We start from the raw sequence: 27441 nt of genomic DNA, 5'->3' as shown, positions 1-27441 counted from the left end.
CAGTTTTGATAATATTTCAATTAATTGTGCAGCCCTACTTGAAATCCTCATTTTAAAACAAATAACTACTTAAAAGGAGTTTTAAAAATTATTTATCTTAGGACAGCAGTTTATATTACAAGGTATATATGAGGACAGGGGCAGCATTTCCTCTGCTGTTCACAGGCTTTTACAAAATGTAAGAACTCTGCACATTTTGGGAGCAGTTGAGTGTGCACATAAGAGCAACGAAAAGTTATGTAAGAGAAAGACTGAAAGGGAAATAAATAAAAATCAATAAGGTTTGCTGGAGTACAGCATTACAGGATCATTCATTCAAAACCTCAACAAAATCTGGCTGTAAGTGTTCTTCATGTATTTGACCCTTTTGGTCCAGAATTTAATGAACAATTTTTTTCTTGAGACAAAGAGAAAAAATAATCTTCTCCATAACTCAAATGTTACAGTTTCTGTCCACACTTGTGTTGTGGGAGGGTTCAGGAAGTAACCACCGTTTAATTCAGTTAAAACCAATTCTTAAAAATGAAAAACACTAAAAAGGAAATAAACTTTTTTTTCTTTTCAGATTTGAGATGTTTTTTCTTCAAAATGTCCTGAATGTGTTTCTCGTGTTGTCTCTGCTGAACAACTCTGCCTTCACTATGAAGCAAGGTAGGAAATGTTTTCACGGTTTGATAGTTTGATTGAACACTGAGTCAAAATAATTAAATATGGGTGATTCTATTTTATAAATTTTTCTATGCTTGTATATGTTTCTGTTCTTAATGGGAGCATCTGTAATCTTCCTCTCAGGGATCAATAAAGTATTTCTGACAATTACACAAAAACAACCTGACACCCTGCTCTCAGAGACCGTAACCTATTTCTCATTCTAAACAAGGTGTTCAGTATCTTTTACATCACACAGTTGTGTGAAAAAGTAATTGTGTTGATTGTAAACAAGTCAATAATATCTGAAACAAACACAGTAAACAGCAGTTAAACACTATGTGGCTGCAGACATACATATATGATCTCATTAAGTTACAGATGAAAGCTTAAAGCTGAGGTGAGACATGAAGCAGAGCTGTAAAATGTAAACTAATTCAACTGGCAGCCAGCTGTTGCCTTTCATTACTGTTCAGTCTCCAGCTTCCACAGACTGGAATTCTCTTTTTTTTCCTGTGAAATGATTCAAACAGAGCACAGAAGAAATACACAAACAAATAAATGAAATGCTGAGAAAAAGAAAACAATTAGTTCTTCTAATTTAGAGCTGAAATCATTTGGCAATTTATCGATCGACTGAAAATGAAAGTAAGCTGAGTTTCAACAGTAGATTATGACCCTGGAAATACCTGTAATTTGGTTCCAAGTTCTATCGTGTTCGTCTATGTGATTTGTTTGGATTAAGTAATAGTTTGGGTAAAATGTTTTTGAAAACGGAGAAAAAAGCAGCTTCAGAGATATAACACTATTTAGCCCTCTCTCTCTCTCTCCTCACAGCTGAAGATCAGCTCCTATGCACCGTATGTTAATGATTTACTGTATATTTTATGTTTCTGTCAGTGCCTTGGGTCAGTCTGTGGGGGACTGTAGCCGACTTCAGCTCTGAGTGCAGCCATTGGAGACTGAAGCCTCACGTCTCCATCCCCGCCCTGCAGGAGCTCACGGTCTGCTTCAGCCTGAAGTTCGAGGTATTGATGTTATAACTTTAAAGTGCAAAATTAAGGTGCCTGCACGGTTTCAAGACTTTATGAATCAACCATCTCTAGATCTCGGCTTCCTCGCCATGGACCGCCTTCATGTACCGTCACCCCGAGGTCCAGTATGCTGAGCTGGGACTGGGGGGAAAGGGGGGCCGTTTAGTGGTCTGGCTGTTTGGAACGGAGTGGACGACCCACGAGATCAAATTTCGTGTGTCGTACTGGTACTCGCTGTGCCTGACCTGGACACAAACCAAAGACAGACCCGCCCTGTACATCAACGGTAACCCAGTAGAAATCACGGCAGGTGGGTAACAGACAACTGCGTTACAAGTTTATGATCTCTGGAGGGCTTTAAACGCTGACTTTAGTGACTTTTTAAGTAATCTCTTATAATAATATAAGGAGAAAGTACAAGCCCAATTCCAAAAAAGTTGGGAAATTATGTAAAACGTAAATAAAAATAGATTATTCAACTAAATACAGATTAACTTCACTGTTTTTTGTAAATATACACTCATTCTGAATTTGGTGCCTGCAACACGTTACAAAAATGTCTGGACAAGATTATGTTTACCACCGTCTTACATCACCTTTACTTTTAACAGAAAGCGTTTTGGAACTGAGGACACTAACTGTCGAAGCTTTGAAAATGAAATTCTTTCCCATTCTTGCTTGATATACGACTTCAGGTGCTCAACAGTCCGGGGATTCGTCAGACCACAGCACACTTTTCGACTTTGCCAGATGAGCTCGGGTCCAGAGGAGCCTGTGGCGTTCCTGGATGATGTTGATATATGACTTTCACTTTGCACAGTAGAGTCTTAAAGGGACAGTTCACCCAAAAATGAAAATCCAGTCATCCAGTCAGTGTAAATGAATGGTGACAAACCAGAAAAAATAACATAAAATTCCTCCACATTGTTCGTCTGGCATAATCCAAGTCTCCTAAAGCCCTGAGATGCTGTTTGCACACCGTCACAACTCACACACCCAAATTATGCCAGATGAACAATAGGCATAATAATAGGCATGTTATGTGTTTTTGCTGTTGTTTCTTTTACATTTGAAAACTGGTCACCATTCACTTCCATTGTTTGAGAGATTCTGCAACACTGATTTCCTGTTAAACACCAGCAGTGTTTTGTGAACTACAAAACTAAACCTGACCCTCAATCAGCATGAGGGTGAGTAGATAACGACTGAATATTCATTTCTGGGTGTACTACGCCTTTAACCTGCATTTTTTTCAGAATAGGGTGAACCTCGCCTCGGCCATGCTTGTGACCAACTGAGCCTTTCAAGAAGTCCCCTTTACTACCAAATCATGATACTATCACCTGTTACCAATTAACCCATTTACCTGTTGAATGCTCCAAACAGGTGTTTTACGAGCATTTCACAACTTTTCCGGTCTCTTGTTGCCCCTGTCCCAACTGTTTTGAAACATGTTGCAGGCCTCAAATTCAGAATGAGTTTGTATTTACAAAAAAAAAACAAAAAAAAAACAAACTGAATTTTACTGCTTGTTTTCTTTGTGCCATACTTGTGTCTTCTTCTCTTGTCGCTCACGACGTAGATACACCTCTCACTGGGGGCAAACTGGCCCCCAATGGAACGCTTACTCTGGGTGCTGCCCACCACTTTGTCAACAAGCGCGTCCAAATTCATCCAATGACTCGTCTGCTGGCCAAACTGTCTCTGTTTCGGCTCTGGGGGCGAGAACGTAGCGAGCAGGAAGTGACATCACTGAAATGCACAGAAGGGGACGTGGTGACGTGGGGGAGAGACGTCTGGGACATTCAGACCTGCGCTCCGCGCCCTGACACCAGCCTGTACTGTGGTGAGCCGATGGAAAACGTCCTTTACATTAACTAGAATAAGTTTTCTCTGGTTGTTTCTACTAAATAAAAATGCTAGAAGTTCTGCAAGCATCAACAAGCTGAATTTTTTCTCCCGTCTCTGCCTCCCTCAGCGGTTATACAACAGACAGTGATTCACTTTGATGCTGTAAATGGTTTGTCAGTTTCATCGAGAGTTTTACAGCTTGTTCCTACATTAGCAGTAGCCACCGTGGCTGCCTTCCATTTACTGTGTCCTCAGCTGCAGATTAAATATTGACCCCCTGTCTTTTCGTCACTTAAATAAATACAGAAGCCATTCTGTGATCAATAACATTAAGATCAGAAGCATTAATCACACAGCTGTCATAGATTGTCATTTTCTCTCTGCAAAGCGAGTATTGATTCATCTTTTTAACAAAACAACATTGTTTAATTACTGATTCAGATTTTTCGGCCATGCAAAAATCATAAATATTACAGACACCCACTACACATTAGGTGGAAGTAACCTCCTGTCCCGAACACAAGCGAGTCAAACACGTTTTTCACTCTCAGGTCTCAAGCAACAGAAACAGTCTCATTTGAATCTATGTAGCTGTCTGCAACAAACTCCAGGACATTTTTCACAGGACTACTTTTATTTGATAATAACTGTTTGATAATGCCATAAATAAATAGATAAATGTAGCGTCACAAAAAAAAAAGTCCCTTGAAACAAAAGTAGTCCTTTGAAAAATGGCTTTTTAAAATAAAAAAGCTATTTATTGGCTCATTTATATATCTATGTTTATTTATCGCCTCATTTATTTATGTATTTAGTCATTTATTTATTTAATATTGACTAAAATGGCATTCTACAGTACAAAATATACCATGGGGCTTTGTTTAGTTTATCATAAAGTAAGATCATTTAGAATAAAACAAACATGAAACTGACTTTACAAGAAATTAAAATGCATTTAGGATTTACTGTATAAAATAAAATTGTGCTAAAATACTTAACTGTACTCGAAAATTATCAGTTGTATTAGTATTTAATGTTAATCTTTACTGTCTTTTAATGCACCTTTATATGTGCTTAACGGTGTTTTATAGTCTCTCATACTCTCTGGTTGGCAGAATGGTCCATTTACGAAGTGAGACTGACGTTTGACATCATCCGTTACGCCGGGAACAACACCGAGCTCTACACAGCCAGAGACATCGCACATCGCTGGGTAAAAAAAAAACCAGATTAATTTAGTAAAAAAAACTACCTTAACACAAGATTTTATCTCAAGGTTTTGATGATGTAATAAAACCATTAACAGTTTAGAGTACTCGTTAAACCTCGTATATTTAGATAAACATTTAACCATTTGTTGATTGATTAATCAAATATCTGTACACATTACTGCTGGACTGGATTGCATTATATTGTACAGGTGACACTGACTTTGTAAATCTCAGTGTCTGTAACGGCTGTTTGTTGTTCCCGTAGCTCAGGAAGGTTCTGCCAACAGGCATCTATTTATACAGAGTGTCTGTGTTTGAAGTGACCACGTATGAGAAGTGAGTTTATAACACCGACGTTACTCAATGAATTTTGTAATAAAACACCACATAAATGTCATGACAGTATATGACAGAAAGGAGAACTCAGTGGGACAGAAGCAAACTGAATTTTTCTGATCTCTCGCACAGATCCAGTGCCGAGGACAGCTTTGAAAGAACATCACGTAAAAGGCTGGTAAGTGAGAACATTACAGCCAGATATTAGCAGATACATGTGAAGCAGTGCAGGCGTCGGCTGATGAGTAACAAGACATCGCTCTCTGGTGGATATACTGCAGTTTGTCAAATATATTAGACAATATTTTGGTATAAGGTTTGTTTTTAAGTCAAACATTGATATTAGTATTTAATCACTATAGGGATAATCTATTTTAAGACCAACATTAAAATCTTTGTGCCTTTTATTCTTCAGGTGCGGTGGAGGACTCCCCCTACTGACAGGTAACATGGTTCAGGTTTTCATGTAATGATTTAAGTGATCTGATACCAGATACTTTTACTAAAATGAACTGAAAGAAATTATATATAAATGACAAATTAAATAATATGTCCTTAAAATTAATTGCTTACATCTCATATCCACATTAAGGTCATAACAAACAGACCACTGCAGCAGAGGACAGGACAGTAGAGGACAGTAAAAACACTATGTCTCCCCTGTAGCTTCGACTGCCTGGTTCATGTAACCGTTGTCCCCAGCCTGGATGTGGCTGCTGTGCAAAACGAGATTTACACCGACCTTAAGAACCCCTACGACGACCCCAGCGGTCAGCTGCAGCTGCTGGCTCACGCAGACAGCATACACACCACACCTATTGGTAAGAAACACACACACGTGGGCGTTTGTATAAAACTTTGCAGAAAGGCAAATTCTGGTTCACAATAATCTTTTCTCTGTTTGTAGAAACTTTTGAGGCCGCCACCATCAGTCCTTCCGAAGCGGTGACGAAGCCCTCTCCATTCCCAACCACAACATCAGTTACCACCACACGTCCTTCCACCACAGCCACCAACTTCCCAACAAGCCCTGCAAATATCTCTGGTCAGACTGATCATTTACAGTCAGGAAAACATTTGACCCCACTTATGAAAAGTTACTGATTGTTTATTTCTCCTCTGCAGCTCTGTATTTTGAGGTGAAGGTGAATGTTTCCATAACAGGAGTTGGTGACGTCGAAGTGGTTCTTTCTACCTGGGTATGTCTGGCAGAAGAAGCGTAGCTCTTTTAGTTTTAGGAATACAACGCAGTGATAACTTTACTGGTCCTGAATGTGGCCTCTGGCTCTCCACAGCTCAACTCCAGTCTACCTGATGACATGATGAAGGTGCTCGACCTCCAGCTGCTCCCCAAAACTCAAAGGTACAGTATGTGATGGAGCTGCCACTCCGTCAGCTCACAACCACAAATATCAACCAATCTGTTTTTTTTTTAATGTGAATGATTTAAATTTAGTGTCTGATCTCACCTGCAGACATCATCCTAACCTGCACAAAAACCTCTCTACCTCTGAGGCAGTAAGTAAACATTAAAAACCCTCATGTCACAAATCAAACTCTGATCCACGCTCCGAATATGTGAAATCTTCCAGAACTTCAGCATGATTTTAAGAATGTAACAGCTGTTTGATGTGGTTTGACTGATTTTGGGTTCTGTAACCTGATGCTGATATTGATTAACTGAAAAGATGGGTGCACCCGACTGATGCTGCCTTCCAATGGAAAAGTGTTTGAGTCTATATGAACGCTCGCTTCTTTTCTTATACATAAACTCCAAAGTGGAGTTTTCTTGACAGCCCCAAGTTCATTCAGCAACGTCTGGTTCTAGCTTCATAATTTCCTGTACCATACAGACAGAGTGTTATCGATCTTCTCATCTAACTCTTTGCAAGAAAACAAATAAGTACATTTCCAAAAACGTCCAACTATTCCTTTAACATTCACCTCTTGCATGACAAAGCTGATAAATGTTTGCTCAAGAATTTTAGACTTTTACTTTGAATGAAGGTGGAAAAACCTTTAAAATGACACCTTAAAATAAGAAATAGTTTTCAGGACGGTCAGGGTAAAACTGTTGAATACTAACCTGATTTTACATTTAGTTCTCCTCAGGCTGGACTTTATTTAACTAAAACAAAAACTTAAATGAGTTTTACTCTGTTTGTTCTGTCCTGAATTGGATTTAATTTTTTTCTCTCAAATTTTAAAGCTGTGTCAAAATTCCTTTTCTTTCCCAGGTGACTGTACACAGAGTTTCACGGTATGTATAACCAGTATAATGAGCTGCTTATCAAACGTCTCTACTTCTGCACACAGCACCATAATCCATTATGATTCAATTTGGCTTTTTAATTAATTCATCAAATATATCCATTTTGGAAAACTTTTACTGTTTTCTCTTAACTCATATGGAGCTCTTTGCAACTCACGATTAACTATTTTTTTTACTGTTTTTCAGAGAGAGCTGTGTTTTCCAGGTTCAGGTCATGATGTTGCTGTCAGACACACAGGAAATGGAGGAGCAGATGAGACACCTGCTGCTGATGCCTTATAACAACGGATCCATCTCCATAGCAACCGAGGACATACAGATAAGCCGCATATGTGAGTGAGATTCAGGCTCGGTGAAAGAATACACAATCTAAAACTGAAAAACTAAAATTATATTACTTTTAATAATTAATATTAAATTTCAGACTAGATGAAATGTTTTTGTTTATCCTGCTCTCTTTGTCTTTACCTGTCACTCTGGTTTAGTGATCACTGATTGTAATACACACACTCACCACACGAGGAAAGGCCGGTTCAAGTGGCCCGCCACTCCAGGAGGAAAAAATGCAACTCGGCCGTGTCCAAAAAACCCCGAGCGCTACGCCACCAGACACTGGTGAGCGCTCAGACAGTTCATTCATTTATTTGTGCTGGGATGTCTTTGGTATGTGGGAGAAAACCAAATAAAACATTCCTGTAGACATTCCTGACTGTTAGAATAATCAAACAAAACTCCCAGTGGTGAAGACATTATTAGAATGAAGTACTGAGACTATTTTGATCATCATCTTTTTCCAAAATGTAATCCTCAAATGTGAGGACATGCTGCTTTTCTCTCTGTTTATCTATATCAAGTTGATATTTTCAATTCTAGAACAGTTGGTTGCACAAAAGAAGCAAACTAAAAGGAAATGTTCCACAATATTCTGACATTTAGTAAATGACTGAACAATTAAATAATAATCCAAACATTAAACACTGATAAAACATAATTGTTCCTTCAATATATCAGACAATATCTGCATCAAAATAATAACAAAAATGTAGTTTGACGATGTTAAACAATTATCATTGCCAATCACAATCTATCTGGCAGAAATCATGCTCACAGATGAGGTGTATTTAGATGTGTTTAAGTTTAATTCATGTGTTTTATTCATGTTTAGTCATGTTTGCCGGCTTCCTTCCTCACTAGTATCACAAGAATCCTGCAACATTTGGGATAATGTAAATAAACAACAACACAATGTATAATGTAGGTTTAGTCATTGTCATGTTACATATTATATGTCCGATTTAAACCAAAAGACCTTGCAAAAGTTGCAGGATTACTTTTTAAAATTGATCAAATAGCTAGATGTGATATTTGATTTGCTCACCAGAGGTCTGAGATAGTTCTACTCAAATGATTTGAAATGGAAAAAGTGGAATTTCAAAAAGTAAAACAACGATTTTATCCCTTCATTGACATGCACTGCTTACTACTGTCACCTATCAGTGAACTCATGACCTGCAGATAATTCATCACACGGTCATACTGAGAAAAGAGTATTTGGCTGGATGTCAACATGAATTTAACACATGAATAAATACTGGCCTATCTGGATATTGATCATATCCGTTGGTACATATTTACATGGCCGTCTCGGTGTGTTCAGGACTCTTTCTGTGTGTTGACGCAGTGTGACAGAACTTATTGATGGCTGCTCATGAGCTGTCGGAGGCTGTGCTGTAAAATCATTAATCAGACGTCGGTATCACTAATGAGTGGGGTTAATAGACGGGCGATTTCCACGATCAGCAGCCTCACAGCTGTCTAAGCTCTGATTTATATGAGCTGATGCACTCATTAAAAAATCCTTGTGACAACGTGTGCTGATTGGTGAACAGGTTTCAGCTCTTGTTTTTAACTGTGTCTTTGCACATGGAGCAAAGCAGCAGCACAGCACAGGTTGTAAACTTTATGAACCGAGTCTCAACATCACCAACGACAAAACTAACTGTGATAGAACAGGAGTGCAGGTGACACACCGTCAGCCCCAGACGACTGTCAGAGACGCTCAAGATGTAAGGGATAATGTACAGTGAGCAGAGTATTACTGTGAAATAAACCCTGACAGGTTGACGCAGGATCCCAATGTGAAGCAGAGGTGTCTTGAATGACTCTAAAGGAGTTTATTTCACAATCATAACCTGCTCACTGTACATTATTCTGCTTATTACATGAAAGTCAACAATTTGACACAAAATATAAATTTTTAAATTATTTTTTGGATTTAAAAATCTACTTTTGCTCCTCTAGAGTCTAAGAATAGAATTGCATCCATAGCAACGGCCTGCTCTTCTTAGCAACGATCTGTTATGCGTAGCAACGGTCTGCTATAAAGAAATAACAGACCTTAGAATGCTGTAATTAACCAGAAATTTAATGTTTTTGTCTTGTTATGTCTGTTGTGTGTGATATCCACTCATGGATGCACCAAGGAATCATCTTTTCTATATGTCATTGTCTTGTTTTACTTTCTTTGAATCTTACTGGTAAAACATGCTCATGTAGGTTGAGTTCAGCGTGGTGCTGAACTGAAAAAAAGGTTCTGAATGTACTGAATGGCCAAAAATCAGATTTGGCTGAATGTCCAGATATACTACAAGCATTGTTGTAGCACTGTTTTCTTCTTATTATTCATAACTAATGTATTTTTCTTACGTCACCCTTGTTTCTATATTCTGGCAATAGTTTACTTGTAATTCCAAACAGCTAACCTTTACCATGCTAACTGCTTTGATGAGGGGAACTGAAAAGTCGAGGATGTCTGGCATCAATTTCGATCAGTTTTCTGTACAGGTGAGACGTTGCTAATCCTGTTCGCTGACGCACGGAACAGGTTCGGACATCTTCACCGGAAATAAACTGCAACAATCATATGTTCACTTACTTCCACCCCTGAGACAAAGACAGCTTACTGTATATTTATGGACTGCAAACGTTTAGATCAAGAATAAAATATACATATCTTTAGCACAAATTCTGTTCAAAAAGCGTTTTTTACTTCTTTCCTCTTCTCGTCCTCTCACCACCAGTAAACTGTGCCTCAGTACCCACTGGCTGGTCCCACACCTGGACGACTGTTCTCTCGTGGTGGAAACCATCCCTGATCTGGACCATGTTGAAGTCACTGCTGGTCTGTTACACACTCATTATTTCATTTGTCTGACTGATGGTTGAGATTTGCTGAGCTGGATTTAGCTTCATATGTGATTTTATCGTCTAAAAAGTCTGAAACTTAATCCATCAAGGATCTGTGAAAAAAACACACACAAAACAAAACAAAAACAAAAACCACTACCAGTTACACGACTTCACAAGTTGTATCCTCTGACCTCCAGAGAACGCCCTGGACGTGGTGGAGATGACTGAGAGTTTACTCAGCGACCACTCCACCCTCAACTACCAGGAGCTGGCGACGGTCCTCAACAAGCTGGAGGACATCGTCAACCTCAGTGTGGTCACGCCAAACCTCGGCCAAGCTCTCATCAACATCATCTCAGACATACTGGAGTCTGACAGCAACCTGTTGCCTTTTACTAACATGTAACCACGGAAAACTGAATCCAAAATCCAAACGAATGGAACTTCTCTGTTTGGCGCCTGTTTAGTCTCTGTCTGTCTGTCTTCCTCTCCAGTATCCTCAACATCACAGAGGCAGTGGGAGACAGGATGGTGGGCTACGAGGGCAACTCCACCCTGGTCGCTCCGGGCATCGCTGTCTCAGTGGTTGACGTAGTTCCTGGACAGTTCAGCAGTTTGACATTCGGAGTATCATCTGACCGCGCAGGCACAAAGCCTGAGGTTAGCAACGTGACAACAACAAACAAATGTCCTCAAAATCAATGCGTTCGTTGTAAATGAATAGATCAAGCAAAGAAACTCCCATCACTTTTGACTCTGTCTTTGAAGATAAGTTGATTATTATAATATATACTGTACATTTAGAGGAGTCAAACTCCAGGCTGAAGTTAATATACAAATATGTCATATTACCATGTAGCCAAACCACTTTTTAAAGTTTGTCTAAATATGCTGGGAACAGATGAACAGATGATTCTCTCGTGCCACCCAGTATATTTTTTAATGCAGCATTTAGCCTGGTTAAACAAATAAATAATATAGTTTTTAAAGATAAAATGCAATAAATTGTGGCAAACAGAGCTAAGCCCACTTCCAGTGAAAATTGTTTCTCATTGTTTGGTATGATATGAGGATAGTTACCAGCTCAGTTGCCTGCTGAAGTTGTAGCTTATACATTTAATCCTGTAACATCCAGTTTTCCTTCTTAATTTCCTGTTAAGTAGCTTCAAGGTTGGAAAAAAAATCTTTTTCCACGCCATCTGACATCTGGAGTTATATTTTGCATCATCTTGTTCCAGCTCTGCATTACATGTTTTTAATGGCTCGTTTCCAAAAGTCACATTTTTTATCTTTTGAAATTGTGAGTTTGGCCACACAGCATGACTGACCCACGGGTCGGCCAGTGGCAGCAAGTTTATATCCTGTAGATTTTTTTAAACTTGAAATCCAGATGAAATTAGTGCTGACCGATAAATCGTATTTTCACCGTCATCATGATATAAACATGTGCAATAAACACACTGTTAAAGACTGCCTCTACCTCTACCAAATTTGATATGTAAAGGCAGTACCACACAGGCAAAAACTATATTTTCTCTGTACTTACTAATGGAACTCCCCTCAAATCTACCATGAAGTGAGCATCACTCCTTCAACTGGTTATGAAACAGTCTCAGTTTATTTATTACCTACATAAGACAATGAAACCATCAGTGAGAAGAGGCTATTTCGGTGTAGTTGTTTATAATACCTGCCACGGGGTTAAATTCTCTGTGAAATTGGATGAAATGAGCGTGTTCATACATTATCTGGAGATTTTTAATTTAGATTATTTTACGTTTGGCGTTATGTTTTGTGACTATTACAGTGAAAACACTAACACCTTTGTCCATGATGATGGGGCTCTAATCTCGTAGAAACTTTAAACTCCATCTGCACCGACTCTGAAAATCACTTTGAGTGTTACTGTTAATTATAGCAGGCCGAGTCTGAGCTTTAGAGAGAGTTAATATATTTGTCTCTATGTTGCAGATTTACATCAACAGGTATCCCTTCAACAGCACAGTGGCCTTCATCTCCCTGCCGTCTGTCCTGCAGCACAGCTTCCCAGAGAGCAGCGGGAACCAGAGCCCGCCGAGGGTTACGTTTCAGTTCTACGGCATCCCGATGCTATTCAGGGTACCAGTTTGTATTAATCTTTTAAAGAAACAGGAAAAAAAACATGTGATTTATATCTTAAAATGTTATACTGATACTTGCACATACTTTGTGTTATTGTTTCCAGAGCAGCCACAAGGGGCAGACCCTCAACACCTTTGTGGTGTCAGCCAGTGTCACCAACGCCAGCTCTCCAATCAAAGACCTGGATGAAGATGTCAAAGTCACACTCCACCATCTTATACCCAATACAGTAAGATCAGCTGCCCTTTAAATATAACCACTGAAGAACAGGCAGTAAACCTGTTACACAATTACTGCTGCTTACACTGCTGCCAATATTAGTGAATTGCTTAGGGCTGCAACTAACAATTATCAGTTTATAAAAGGTCAAAAATTGTGAAAAATCCTCAGTACAATTTCCCAGAGCCCTAAATGATATCTTCAAATAGCTTCTTTTGTCAAACCAACAGTCCAAAACTTAAACTTTCTTCATTTCACTTCCGTTCATATTTGGCAAATAAAAATAATAATAAATACTCAATAAATACTCATATTTAAGAATCTCCTCTGTCTCTTTGTTGTCCATTCGGTTTTCAAACACCAGTGTCTTTTGGTGAGATTATGAATTCTTATTGGGCAACATCAAGTCAAACACTGCATAAATAAACAAACCATTAGCAGGTTCATCTTGTTATGAACTGCTGGAAAACCAGCAGGCTGTTTGCGACTACAGTTTGATAAATGGCAAACAAATAAGGCAAGAAACTCACCATATAATGTCACGCAATGCTTGTATGTCACTAGTAAGTGAGTAATTTTTTAAGAGGAAAAGTAAAAATTCCAGCTTCTCATGTGAATATTTGTTGGTTTCTTTACTCCTCTCTGTAAACTGAATATGTTATGATATTTTAGTATGTCATCTGAGGCTTTAGAAAACACTGAATGACATTTTTCACCATTTTAAAACAAACATCTATAAATCAATTAATTCCGAAAATAAACGGCTGATTAATCAATTATGAAAATAATTGTTAGTGGCAGCCCTATTGGACTTGAATCATTATTTTATTTGATGGCCTTGCTGTCCTAGCAACTGGCTTTCATCCCTGCAAAAGACCGACAGCACCGAAGGTCAAGTGGCCTCGCCCCTAAAATGATGAAACTCCAGGCCTGGTTGCGACTGTGGGATGAGTCAGTAATGCCTTTGATTAACAAACATTTCCATCTCTGTTAAAGCTCTACAGGGACGTGCAGTGTGTTTACTGGAACTTCAATAAACACAGTAGGTCCTGATTTAAATGAGCAATGCCATTTCATTTTTTAATAAATGCTGGGTGAACTGTGTGATGGTAAATGTCTGCGTCATCGTGTAGATGGACACGGAGGCTGGGATGATTACGGCTGCAGAAAATACAACAGCAGCTCCAACTACACAACGTGCCTGTGTGATCATCTCACGCACTTCGGAGTTCTTCTGGTACGACCTGAACATTTCTGTTGTACTGTTTCCTGGAGTTTTTGGAAATAATGGCAGTGGTAGCATATAATATCAACAGTAGTAGAAATACCAAAGAGGTTCTAGGGACAAGGGAAACTGGGTCTACTCAGATTTTCACCAGCAGAGGGCGCTCAAAGCACAGTGAATAAAAATGAAAAAACTACTGCAAGCAAAGTTGACACAAAGTCATTATTTTTGATGGCATGGACTTCCTGTTCTCTAATGTTTTTACAGATAGCAGAGACTTTTCAATAAAGCATAACCTTCAGTATACAGCTTAAAATAATCACATAGTCAAGCATGGAACTCACATTACTGTAATTATATACTCACTTTGAGTAAGTCTGTAATTTTACTCATTCTTTAAACCTCCTCCACTGCACCATACAGTATTTTGTCATTTTAGGGGAGGGACGCACAGGAGATATTTGGGTGAGATAGCAGATCAACAGTATATCCCACACAGAAGTGGTGGACATCAAATGAAAGTTGGGAACCTTAAGTTTTTTTTCATTATAATTCTGCGTTTTCTTTAGGAAACTATTCAAGTTTTTAAAGTTTAGAGTGTATAAGGGCTATGATGGAAGTATATGATGGACATTCCCCTGCTCTGTTATGTCTCATAAGTCGCTGCATCAGCGTTTGCATCGATACCGTTTATTACACAGTTTTGCTGCAATTTTTGACCACTTGAAAAATGATTAGAAATGTTCAAGAATCCTTCCAAACAACCACATTAAGACATCAAGACTTTTATGTAGTCACTGATGTTATCTGATTGCAAGCAGGCCAATAATAACCAAGACATACGGACAGAAGAAAAAAAAAACAATACCTGAGAGGTGACCATGACCACTGACCATGACAGTGAAGAAACAGAAACCCCTTTTGATCGAATGCCTGATACTGATGCATTGAACATCAGTTAAAAAGCAACTAATACTCTGAGTAGTTTTTGGGAAGAATATGTTGCACTTTTATTTAAATATTCTCTTAACACCAGCAGTTTTACTTGTAACCGAGTAATATTCCAGTAATATAACTGTCTGTTTACTTGAATACATATTTTAAGCGCTTTTTCCACCACTGCATACAGTACATGTAATAAATAACGACATCTAAGGGTTGTGCAAGGATTATCATTTTGACAAATTTGCACTGAACATAATCCAAAACTGCAAAACTATCAGGACTGTAACTGCACCAGTTACTGAAACTGACACTTAAGCTGCGTGGCCCAAATTTGCCACCAAGCGACACACACCAGTGCAGGAGGGAGACGATAATTTGACTGAGGGAAGCGAAACACACAGCTCTTCATGCTACTGTGTACTTGGTAGTAGGGACGGGAGCAGTTGTTACTGTTATTACTGCAGAGATACACTAACAAATCTGTGTTTGTGTGTGTGTCTAGGATGTCTCGAGGACTCAGGTGGACCCGGCTAATGAGCAGATCCTGACGATTATCACCTATGTTGGTTGTGGAGTCTCTTCATTGTTCTTGGGAATCACTGTTCTCACTTACACAGCTTTCGAGTGAGACTCAAACCTCAGAGTTGTTATTTTTATAAATGTTTTCTGCTTGTTGTACACTGACTGTGTGTTTACATGCAGGCTGGTAACCTGCTGGTAGGACATAAAGGCTGTGTCAACACTAACTCAGAGAGATCTGAATGCTGTATTTTTGTGTCAAATCACACTGAAACACCCAACACTGGTATTAAAATGCACCCTGTATCCAGACACATTATTCAAACCAGGAAAAAACACATGTCAATGCAAGGTGTAGATGTGTCATCAGACTGTGATCAGATCTGCCACCACATCTATAGCTATAGCTATGCTCTGCCCTCAACTGGTAGCCACTAGAGCTGCCCACATGACTCCTATGATCTAGTCCCAGCACCACTCTCACCAGTTTGTTTTTGCTACTTGCAGTTTTTGTTTTAAGCCCTTGTTGAGGCCCGAGTGCCATGAGCAAACATCATAGTCCAAGTAACACTGGACTAAGCAGGAGGCCAACAGATCTTGCATTGTGTTTGGATCTAGTGTTGGGTACCAAGCTCGGTACTTTTAAGGGTACTACTTAAAAGTACTAAACCACATTAAATAAATCCACCTGGGGGCGCATATGGATATGAGAGTATAGAGAGACAGAGAGAGCAACGTTTCAGTGAACATCAGCTTGTTCAAGCAGCAGTCAGAGCAATAATAACAAGAGTGGTCACAAATGTGGTTAAACATTTCGCATGTAATGTGAAATGCAAAACCGGTGTAGTCAACTCTAATCAAACACAAAACACAGTTCATCTAAAAGCTACAGAGTGCACAGTTTTCATAACCTGAAAGTTAAATATCCCACTGCAGCTGCAGCTAATGTTAGCGCCAGGGTCTAAACTGTGTAACTGTACCCTGCATGGCAAACAAATCTTTAAGCGGTCAAGCATCAGCAACTTCATCAACGTCTTCGGGTGATTAATTAGCTCGTTGGATAAGTTGTTGGACATAACTGGGGTGTTTTCACTGTCTTGGCTGAAGCATTTTTGTTAGTGTTAGCCAACACTCAGCCACTGGCTGCATCTGAAACGTCTTATCAACATGCTATTTGGCATGCTACAACAGTGTGTGAGATGCATCAGTCCGAAACCTCAGTTTGTGAATTGCAGACTATTACCATGGTAAATATTAAAGTATGCAATCACAGCAGTGGATAGGGCAACACACTGTAACAGGAAAATAATCACACGTGCTTCCTCTGTGAAGAAAAACAGAACAGTGTTGCTCTGGTGAAAAAATGATAGGCTGCAGGTTGTAGCAACAAGTTTCAGAACAGAAAATGCTATAAACAAATAACAAAATATATAGAATAAATAACTACGTGGAAATCAAGAAGTTTTGTGATTAGAGAAAATAAAGTATATAGTTCTGTACTGGTACTGAATTCCAGGTACCGTATTGGTACCGTTCAACTGTGAACGGTCCCTAACATCAGATCATAAGCAGGTGTAAAAACAATCTGTTCATGATGGCATTCGTACGCAACAGTGATACAGATTTTAGTTAACATAAAATAAAGGTTGTTCAAAATTAAAGAGTGATCTGTGCAGCTGATCTGCTGTAAAACAAGACAGATAATTTCTATGTCAGAGTAGTGGACCGCCAGTACTGCAACACACCAGGACAAGCTGATGCAATATTTTTAAACAAAGAAAGGAATAACTTCATGAATTACATCTGCTTAATTTACAAGAGGGGACAAATAATTTGCTAAATTTAATGTACGCAAGCAATTTACAAACTTTATAAAGTTTCCCCTCACTCAATAACTCACAAAAGTGTCCTAGATTTTTCACTTTTTTCAAATGTAGTTCTGCCCAGCACCAAGTATTTATAAAGTCTGGATGAGCGTGTTTTTGTCAAACTGTCTGTCACTTCAAATTACTAATCGTGGATGACAGAGATCCAACCTTAATGACGATAACAAGGACACATTAAAAATACCATGTGTAAATGCAAAGGCATGATCATTTATTATCTGCTAACATTTCCAGACACACGTGCCATTTTAATACCAAGTGTAAATAGGGTGTGAGACTAAGGCTGGTGTTTCTGGAAAGTGTGACCACGCTGTTTTTCTTAGCGATGTTTTGCGATAGTTTTGCTATAAGTTTAATGATTCTGCTGTGGTCCTCTGTAGTGTTGTGTATGTCTGCGTTTATTGTGTCTTACCTTCCGTTTTCCTCCTCCATCGCCATCTCAGGAAGCTTCGTCGAGACTACCCCTCTCAGATCCTCATCAACCTCTCCCTGGCGCTGCTGGGTTTGAACCTGGTGTTTCTGGTCAACTCCTGGCTGTCCTCCTGGGGTCTTTATGGCCTCTGCGTGGCGGTGGCCTCCACGCTGCACTACTTCCTCCTGGCCTCGTTCACCTGGATGGGATTGGAGGCCGTTAACATGTACTTCGCGCTTGTCAAAGTCTTCAACGTCTACGTGCCCTCTTACATCCTCAAGTTCTGTGCTCTGGGATGGGGTGAGTCGTGTGTTTGACTTTCAGGCCAAAACAGTGTCACACTCAAACACTTCTATTGCAACTCGACTGAAACATCGAGAGGAGATTCAATTATTTTCATGACTACAACAGTTTGAATGACGTATGTCCCTGCAGGGATTCCTCTGGTGATCTGCATCCTGGTGCTCATCGTGAACAGGGAGGCTTACGGCAGTCACCTGTACGCCGATGCTCAGCCCAGCTCACAGGCACTGGATAACTCTGACAACTTGTGAGTTTCTGCTTCGTTCTCCACCTCCTCATTCATATTTGAAATAGGGGTTAAATGCAATAATGTTTTTCTTATTGTTACTTCAGTTGGATGTTTGACCTTCACTGTGCAGGGAAGGCTGTTTTCACATTTATCCGCTGAAGGGTGAAAGTTTTTCTGTGCTGCCAGGGTTCATAATGTTGGAGAAACCAGCAGGAGGAAGACAGACTTTGAAAGTATCCAACTGAAAAAATAACCCCATCCCCTTCCTTCAGACCTCCCTCCAAAGCCGCTGCCTCAAAACACATGAAAATGAATGTAAACAACAAACATGGCTATTGTTAGCTGTCAACCTATCATGTTAATTGTGGGAAATTTGCGCTTTCTCTGCCATTCTTGTGCGACTAACTCGCTGTAGTTTAGAGCAGAGTTCACGCAGGTAGGCAGATACGTAGACATGTAGGTAGACCATCCAATTATTTTATTCAGTCAAAATGTAATGTTTGGATGGGCAACAGCCACGGATACTTGATTATTTTCTTTGAGAGAGAGCATTTGATTTATTGGTTGCTGTTGGGATTAGGAGTGCAAATTTTGTGCACTTTTCTTAACTAATCAGCTGGAGTTTTATTAAAATTTTTCTAATGGCACATTAGTTATGTCAAACATTAATTTATGAGGCACAGACTTTAAATGAACAGAACAATAAGGCTCTTGCTTGAAACAGCTCCTCTTGTCTGCCTGCTCTTATTCAAACTGCTCAAAAAGAAAAAAAGTCATATTATTTCCAGTTATAGACTAACAAGGCAGACCAAATCAAATTGTGAGAAAAACCTGTGAGCTCCAGAGAAATGACACACAAAACATACATTGTCAGTTAATTGATAATTATTAACATCCATAGTCTCAGGTTTTAGGTACCAATGTGTAGTAAAGATAGTCTGACTTCCAGAGGGGCAAAAAAACTTGAATTCAACTACAATAAAAAAAAGTATAACACACATTATCTGTTAATAAAACCAGGATGTAAAGAAAATTACCAATATAATCTACTCTAGATTTAAAACATGTACGAAATGATTCTGTGACATCACAATAGTCTGACAGTCAATTACGGTCCAATATGAAACTCACACACCTGTGAGGTGGAGACTGAACACCGACTGGACATGAGAGTTAAGCAGGAGGCATCTTGTGTCCTGCAGTTAAACTGAACTATCTGCATATTTATAGATTCACGATTTTCCAATAGGTAAGAAGGAATAGATGAAAATTTGAAAATGTTTAACGAGTGAACTCAACTTCTTGGTGGGGGAAAAAAAGAGACCCAAATCATAATTTCATTGAGTATTAGTCTTAAAACATGTCTGGAGGGGATCTTTAAGAATTCACGTGCAATTAAGAGCTACAAGCAACATTTTACCACACTGATTGCATACATGAATATGAATGTTATTTTCTAATCCTATTATAAATTCATTTTTTATATTTATTTTGTCAGGCATCGACTTAACATCCAAAAGCAACACTACACAAGAGTTAAGCAACCTGAAATATTTGTTTTTCATACTTTTTTCTGTAATCTGTAATATAATTACTGTAATAAATCATACAGCCATGATATATGTGACTGATGACCGACAGACAACTGACGGATATAAACAGCCGATCAAGTGTTCCTGCAGCCTGCCTGAGCTTCCTCAAGTTTAGGAAGGAAGAGGCGAGGGCAAACAACTCGCTTCATAGACTGTACATTAAATAAGATTTCAACTGAACAGTCTTTGGCTTCAACTCATTATTTGGACTGCAGTACTCATTTTTTGCAGGTTGAATTGCTATATATCACTCCCTTAAGTAATTTTAAGGCATAAAATTCTGATTATTGGACTTTAGACTTATTAAAGTTATTAGGTTAGACTAAATCTGATATTAAGCTACAAATCTTAAAATAATTCAAACTTCAATCATTTTTTCTTCAGATAAAAGTTGAAATTAGCTTCTTACTGTTGTCTTATAGTTAATGGTCTTACTCGTGCCAAACTGAACATCATGTGACATGACATCAAAGTTCTGATTGGCTGTTTATCTGGCATTGGCAAATATAGTTGTGAAAAGTTAAAGTCATTCCTATCTGGTGATGAGTACAACCATATTCACGCTGTAACGTTGAATGCAGTGTTACACAGGATGTGTGTGTACAATGACCGCTCCATCTTCCCTCTCTTCCTCCATCTCTCTTTGTGCATCACTCTCACCCCCTGATTCTCCCCCTCCTCGCTATTCTTCTTCCCCACTCGATCCCTCAGCTGTTGGCTGCAGGACGATGTGACATTTTACGTGTCCGTGGTTGCCTATGGCGTGCTGGTCTTTCTCTTCAACACTGCGGTAAATAATTTCGACATTTCATTGAAGTTCATACCAACACTGGGCAGTCCATATCTTACTGGTTAATGTATCACAATTTTCTATTCTAATTGCCTTTCTAATTTTTGCGCAGTCAAAGAGGGAACAGCTGCAGGATTTATTAAATAGACAACACTTATTTTGACAATACTTGAAAGTCACAACAGTATATAAGCTACAGCTTCAAATCAGGCTTTGTAGTCTGCGTTACCTGGCATGACTTCATTTAATGATATGCAACCTGTCCTTCATCAAATCTTCCATTTGAGAGAATTTGTATTCTTAAAGTCTGTGATTATTTTCTGTATTTTAACAACTCTAAGGCTTCTTTTGAATCTACTTTTAGGTTTTTGTGGTGGTCCTGATCCAGATTCGTAACATGCGAGTCAACAGCCCCGCTGGGACCCGCAGCGGCCTGATGCACGACCTGAAGGGAGTGGCCAGTCTCACCTTGTTACTGGGACTAACATGGACTGTTGGCTTCTTCACCTGGGGGCCAGCCAGAATAATTCTGCTGTACCTTTTCTCTGCACTCAACAGCCTGCAAGGTGAGATAATTACTGAAAGGCATCCTGGATGATGTATGCTTTACTTTAATACAGTACTTTACTTTAATATTAACTTAGAAACTTTAAGAATCTTCCAGTGGTTGATCAGAACTTCAGCCATTTTTTGCACAATGTCGCTCAAACACAGAAATATACTTTCATGATTTTGTTCAAATAAAACATGGACATTTTTGTATAAACAATGAAGCTCTACAAACACTTAAAATGGTAAGACAGCAGTTTTTTCCTAAAGCATCAAAAGAGGTTCATTCTTCTTTATTCTCCATCATCCTTTCCTATTTTAGTCTCCATGAGCCACAAAATGTGCTTTTTCACAAAATATTTTCCACTGTGAGGAGAGAACCGCAACACACTGCAGATAGACATTATGTGATGCTTTTTATGTTACATCCAACTGTTTTTGAGGTCAGGCAACCAACTCATTCAGCCACATTTGCTTGCTTCCAAAGATGGAACTAATACAGAAAAGATGAATGAAACAGAGGTTTTATCCACTGACTGAACTGAAGGTAAACATCAAATCACTGTGTTGCTTTTGTCGTGTTATGTGCCACGAAATCTCTACTGTTCTGGTCTACTGTTTATAGATGCATCTTACCTGACGGAAATTCAGAAAATCGCAACATTTTTTGGTCGCACATGCACTTCTTAAGTGGCATGTATGAGTGTATACCAGTAAATAAAAACTAAAGAAGAAGAAGCATGCCGAGCAAAAAGGTCTGGTGTGAGAGTGCACCGTTAACCAGACGACTGAAATGATGGAAAAAATGATTGATCTGTGGCGAGAGAATAATTGCCTCTGCAACGATTGGAAGACCTACCACAACCAGACTAACTGGAAAGAATGCAAGCTGCTGGTTTCAGATCACGGCGTTCTCACAGGATTTGCGGGGTCATTTACCGCCAGACATCCAGCCGTTACTGACCAGTCGTTTATTTTGTTTTTTACCCAGTCAAAAGGTTTATGCTCCTAACCGACTGTCAAAGACTAAATCTTTCTGTGCAAGTCTTTGTAAGTTTTAGGTGGCCTTTAGGTTTGTCTTAGCCAAACAAAATTCCAGTCCAGATCTGTCATACCGTATGAGTCATTTACAGACAGTCTGACTTTCAGAAGGGCTAAAAACTTGTTTAACTAGAGAATTTAAATCCTTTAATGTGAAATTAAAGTTTAACTTTTGAACTTCGTGGAGCATTAATATTCTGTTGACTGTATCATCATTTCTCTTGTTCTAAATTTTATGACTTTATTGTATTGAGGATTTTGGACCCACAACCCTGTGGCAGTTTTGCAGGTTCAGTTCAGGGTCAGGAGGCACATCCTCTACTATACAGGATAATTTTTGTCATCTATCTCCATGACTGTTGCATCTCCTGGATTGGTGTCCCATTTCAGTCCAGGGTTTCGGGGCCTATTTTTGAGTCATATTCAAGCAGTTTTCAAGCATTTGCAAGACTTTCCAGCACATTACAGCTGAGGTAAATTACATTTTACATATGCTATATATGCACAAAATATTCAAGCCTCATTTCTTTCTTTCTTCATCACATGAAATCAGATGTTCTTGTGCTACAAACAACCAAAATTATGTTTTGTGACATAATAATACAGAAGGATGAAAAAAGGAAAATACAACAAAGTTTCATGTGTCACATGTCAGTAGGTAGACTTTGCATCCTAAATAACAAGGATCTGCAACCTTCAGGTTTTAAAGAGCCATTTTTTTGATTGGAAAAACAAGAAAAACTATTACATTTTCTATTTTGATCTGAGACTTTTCTTGTTCGGATTTAGCATCATAGCTAGCTGAGGGAGGCTCATCACTGTGGAGGAAAGGGCACAGAGACTATGATGAATATTTAAGCTGATATAATCTAAATTTAGTAATTCAGTATATAGACTTCACATATTTTTACAGTTGTAGAATGTACGAATCACTTTAGACCAACAACAATTCTGAGCAAAATTTAAAATGTAATAAAAGAACTGTTATTCATTTCCATAAAATGTTTTGTCAAAGCCACAGGGGGGCAACTGGAGAGGGACAAAAGAACTGCAGGTTATATAGCAGATCCCTGCTATATAACCTGTCTGAGCCAATATAAAACAATAACTCAATCAATTATTAGACAAATAAAAAAAAATATCCTTTTCATTTTTAATCATTTTGTGCGAAAGGCAAAAGCAATTAGTTCTCTCTGACTTATCTGATTTATTTATCTAAAAAGCAAACTATTTGGTCAGATAGCAATTTAATAAGAAAGTAATGCAAGCAGTTTCAAGCACTATATCCAAAATCTTTCAAACATTTAAAACACTATTTTACAGTTCAAACATTTTCAAGGATTTCTAGGACCTGTAAAAACTCTAAGTCATGGACAGCTTTGCTTTTTAAAGACAGTTTTTAGCATCAAATTTATGTCAGACCATTCGCTCTTTATTTCTGTCAGTTCTGCAGCTGTATTAATACTTTTTTTTTATCAGTTTAGGGTGGTGTAATATAACCACTGACACTGCTAAATTTCTGTTTTTGTTAGCTGAAACCAGGTGGCCTTCTGTAGCAATTCAAAGGTTCTGATAATACCAATAATGAAATTTGGACAAGTGCACACCTTCTCACAGACAGGTGGCATTCAAGAGGGTTCGGTGAATCCAACTTTGAAAATCCACATGAGAAAGCCTCGCAATTTTCACATTCTAGTCTGTAACCTGTCTCACTTTTTTCTGTCTTGGATGAGACACACTGTGTGTGTGAGTGTGTGTGTGTGTGTGTGTGTGTGTGTGTGTGTGTGTGTGTTGCTGTGTGTTTATATACTGAGTGAAGGTTTGCTAACCACACGTGCAGTTTTCCTCAACATCCCACTTCACACTCACAGTTCAAAAGAAACAAACAAAACTCACAGATAAAAAAGAAAATCAAGCAGAAGCTGCATGATGCAACAATTTCACAACTGCCGTTACCTCGGCTGGCCTTTGTTATATTACTTTCTTTTTTATCAGAGTGATGCAACAAAGGACCTCCACTTTTTTAGTTCACAAAGAGAAATGCCTTGCTCAGGTGCAAATTAAAAACAAAAACCCCAATTACAAAACAGTTGCACCACTGTGTAAAACATAAATTAAAGATATTTGATGTTTAAACTGATAAACTTGTTTCTTGTAATTCTGCACTTATTTTGAATTTGATGCCTGCAACACGGTTCAAAAATGTTGGGACAGGGGCAACAAAAGGCTGAGAAAGATGCTGAATGTTCAAAAATCACCTGTTTGGAACATTTGACAGGTAAACAAGGTCAAACAAGGTGATCAGTATTGTGATTGGGTATAAAGGGGCATTCTTGAAAGGCTCAGACGTTCACAAGCATGGGGGTGGGGGTGGGGGGGTTGATGTGTGGACGAATCAAACATTTCACACAAAATTGCAAGACATTTAGGGATTTTACCATCTACGATCCATAAAAATATCAAAAGATTCAGAGAATCAGGAGGAATCTCTGCATGTAGGGGGCAGGGTGGAAAACCAATGTGAAAATATGGCTGAAAAGTTTTTGCAGATGACTGCATTCTGTATTTATTTATGTTTTACCCCCCATGGAATTGGGGTTTGGTATCTGCTGACGGAAAAAAAGACCACCAACAAAGATCTGATCTGGTCCTCCGAAGCTCATGACTGTTTCTCACTTCTGTTTATATTGCAGGACTTTTCATCTTCCTCTTTCACTGTCTGATGAAGGAAAACGTCAGGAAACAGTGGAGGATTCACCTCTGCTTTGGACGTTTCCGACTTGAAGAGTATTCCGGTACGACAGACCCACACAGTGTGAACTAAATTTAATCACAACTCAAGATATTTCTTTTAAATTAAGTAAATATCAACATGTGATCTGTCATCTGGTTCTATACAAAAGCTTGAGCTCACCAGCTGCTTGCAACAAATCTGGCTGTCCATCAGTGTATTTTGATTGTGTTGTCCCTCTTGAGGTTAATCAGGGCTTGGTTTCTGTTACCTGTGTTTGCTGTTGTCATCCAGACTGGAGCAACTCGGCAACAGTTGGAGTCGTGGCCAAACCCAAATCAAATCCTCCAAGAGCATCGGTACCATCGGTCCACTCGGTCAAGTCCAGCTCCACAGCCAGCACGTCGGCGTCCTCCGACTCCAGCCAGAGAGACGCGTCCTGCAAGAGGCCAAACCTAGGTGAGGAAACGAAGCAGCACACATCCTTATTAAAGTCACTCTGTCAATACTGCTACTATTTTAGTACACTAGTGAAATCTGATGGTCTGTTAAGTTTCCTCTACACATAATGCTAGCTAGCGTAGACTAGCGGATCCATGCTACATGAACAAACCAGTAGAGTGATGTAACCAACTAGATGGACGAATTACTTCATGTGTCTCTCTTTGGGTGACATATTCTAAACAAAGACACTGAGTTATGAGTAGTTTTAAGTGTTACTTTATGTTATGTGATCTTTTAGCTTCTGTTTAAAAGGTCAAACCAAACTCAGGTTTTAATCACCACTTAAAACTTGTGTTGTATTCTTTAATGAAATATTTTAATGGCGCAAACTTCATGGACTATTTCAAGTCAAGCTACAGTCTACAGGGCATTTCAAAATCAAGAAAAAAATGGTTGTGTTTAAACAGAAGCCAAAAAGATGACAACAGACAATCCAAGATAAGCAGTATGTAGCAACTGAACAAAAAGTTGTTTCCCACCACCACTCCTTCCCAGACTCAAGGAAGCTCAGGCAGGCTGCAAGAACACTGCAGGACGAGCTCAACATTGTATTTTGACAATAACAAGCGACTGTAAATTGATCAGCTGTTTATGTCTTTCAGTGGTCCGTCAATACAAAGCTAAGCCTGAAAACAAAAGCCCACTGCTCTGAAAATACACACCCTGGAGTTCGAGTTCAGTCACCATCTGCCTTCTTACTGCCAGACTCCATTAACATATTGCTCAATTTATCCATTATAAACATGTAAAAATGTAATACAAAAATTAAAGAAAATTTGTAAAAATGTGTTTTGGGAATAAAATAGCTAATGTTTTGGCTTCAATTATATTCTTTAATGCACTTTAAAAAAAAAAAGAAGCATTTTCAGAGAGATATTCTTCATTCTGTCACTGGTCTGATCTCCTTTTGACATTAAACTGTTAATGAATTCCTTAATCTTCAACTATTGAGACATTTAAGGTGGCAATTAAAAGTTGTAATTCATCTTGTTGAGATTCAGCCCTCCTTCGTATGAAATGATGATGATCACAGATTTAGTCAGACATCACAGTCCCTCGTCTGCCTGAATCACAGTGAAGGTCACTGCATACATTAATGAGACTGCGCTGACGTTAAACGATTACATGAAAGCCTTTGTGATTAAGCCAGTTTAAACACAATGAAAGAGGTGTTGAAGGTTTCCCTTGCCATCTGACAGCTCCGTTTAGGTTTAACCCCCAGCTCCCAGGCATACATTCTCAAACCACATATGAAGAAATATGTTTTTCACACCTCTAAATTGTTCACAGATGTTTAATTATCTTTCAGGCCTCTTTGTGAATTCTTTGGCTGTCCCTCGAGCTCAGAGAAGCCCATCAGGTACAGCAGCTCTGCCTTCCCACAGGGAGACGAACCCAACACCTGGCTGGAGGAATCACTTGCTCGGCCAGCAAGAACAAAGATAAAACACACGAGACTTAGATTTGCATAAACATGCAGACATGCAAATCCTAGAAACTGTCATGAAAAGCTTTAAAACTGCAGCAGCCTTAACATGTAGTGTACATCTATACAAACCACAGAGACGTAATTCATGCAGCGTAGTGCCGAAATTAACTGTGAAGTACCATTGTGTTCCAGCTTCATTAGATTATCTTATCATGCGATTCTATTGTTTTTTGTTTTTGCTAAATATTGTAAAAGAGCCTGTAATTATGAGGACATGAGTAGTTGCATCGGTTCCAAGGAGGAGTTGGTTGCCAAGCAACTGGTGAGTGGAGCCATGGTGACAATGAACCATGGTACCACACAGTTTGTATGAAAAAAAATAATAAAATTTTAAATTTAGGATGA

At 38.8% G+C, this 27441-nt stretch overlaps 1 protein-coding gene across 1 annotated transcript; it reads left to right on the top strand.

The window, feature by feature from the left end:
* The first annotated feature begins 554 nt into the window (after positions 1 to 554).
* On the top strand, positions 555 to 27441 carry adgrg4b (adhesion G protein-coupled receptor G4b). Its single transcript, XM_084730365.1, has 31 exons — positions 555 to 651; positions 1549 to 1676; positions 1755 to 1992; positions 3265 to 3528; positions 4649 to 4746; positions 5010 to 5071; positions 5213 to 5258; positions 5496 to 5524; positions 5747 to 5901; positions 5988 to 6125; positions 6206 to 6279; positions 6376 to 6443; positions 6556 to 6598; positions 7318 to 7340; positions 7539 to 7684; positions 7838 to 7967; positions 10433 to 10533; positions 10739 to 10943; positions 11036 to 11201; positions 12513 to 12659; positions 12766 to 12891; positions 13878 to 13923; positions 14015 to 14118; positions 15554 to 15675; positions 17900 to 18168; positions 18304 to 18418; positions 20704 to 20782; positions 21147 to 21348; positions 25066 to 25167; positions 25398 to 25562; positions 26917 to 27441. Exons 1-31 carry the CDS (start codon positions 573 to 575, stop codon positions 27051 to 27053), a joined length of 3807 nt encoding a protein of 1268 aa, XP_084586491.1. The 5' UTR covers positions 555 to 572; the 3' UTR covers positions 27054 to 27441.

This window comes from Lutjanus erythropterus, chromosome 11, assembly GCF_056507025.1.
Source record: "Lutjanus erythropterus isolate fLutEry1 chromosome 11, fLutEry1.hap2, whole genome shotgun sequence".
In the NCBI taxonomy this organism is placed as follows: domain Eukaryota; kingdom Metazoa; phylum Chordata; class Actinopteri; order Lutjaniformes; family Lutjanidae; genus Lutjanus; species Lutjanus erythropterus.
This window is presented reverse-complemented; position numbering and strand designations above follow the sequence as displayed.

Excerpts from the sequence above, each read along its gene's own strand:
- adgrg4b (XM_084730365.1), top strand. The coding sequence starts at position 573 with ATGTTTTTTCTTCAAAATGTCCTGAATGTGTTTCTCGTGTTGTCTCTG. Across the intron at positions 6,444-6,555 it reads CTGCTCCCCAAAACTCAAAG|ACATCATCCTAACCTGCACA; the intron begins GTACAGTATGTG and ends TCTCACCTGCAG. Across the intron at positions 18,419-20,703 it reads CTGGATAACTCTGACAACTT|CTGTTGGCTGCAGGACGATG; the intron begins GTGAGTTTCTGC and ends TCGATCCCTCAG.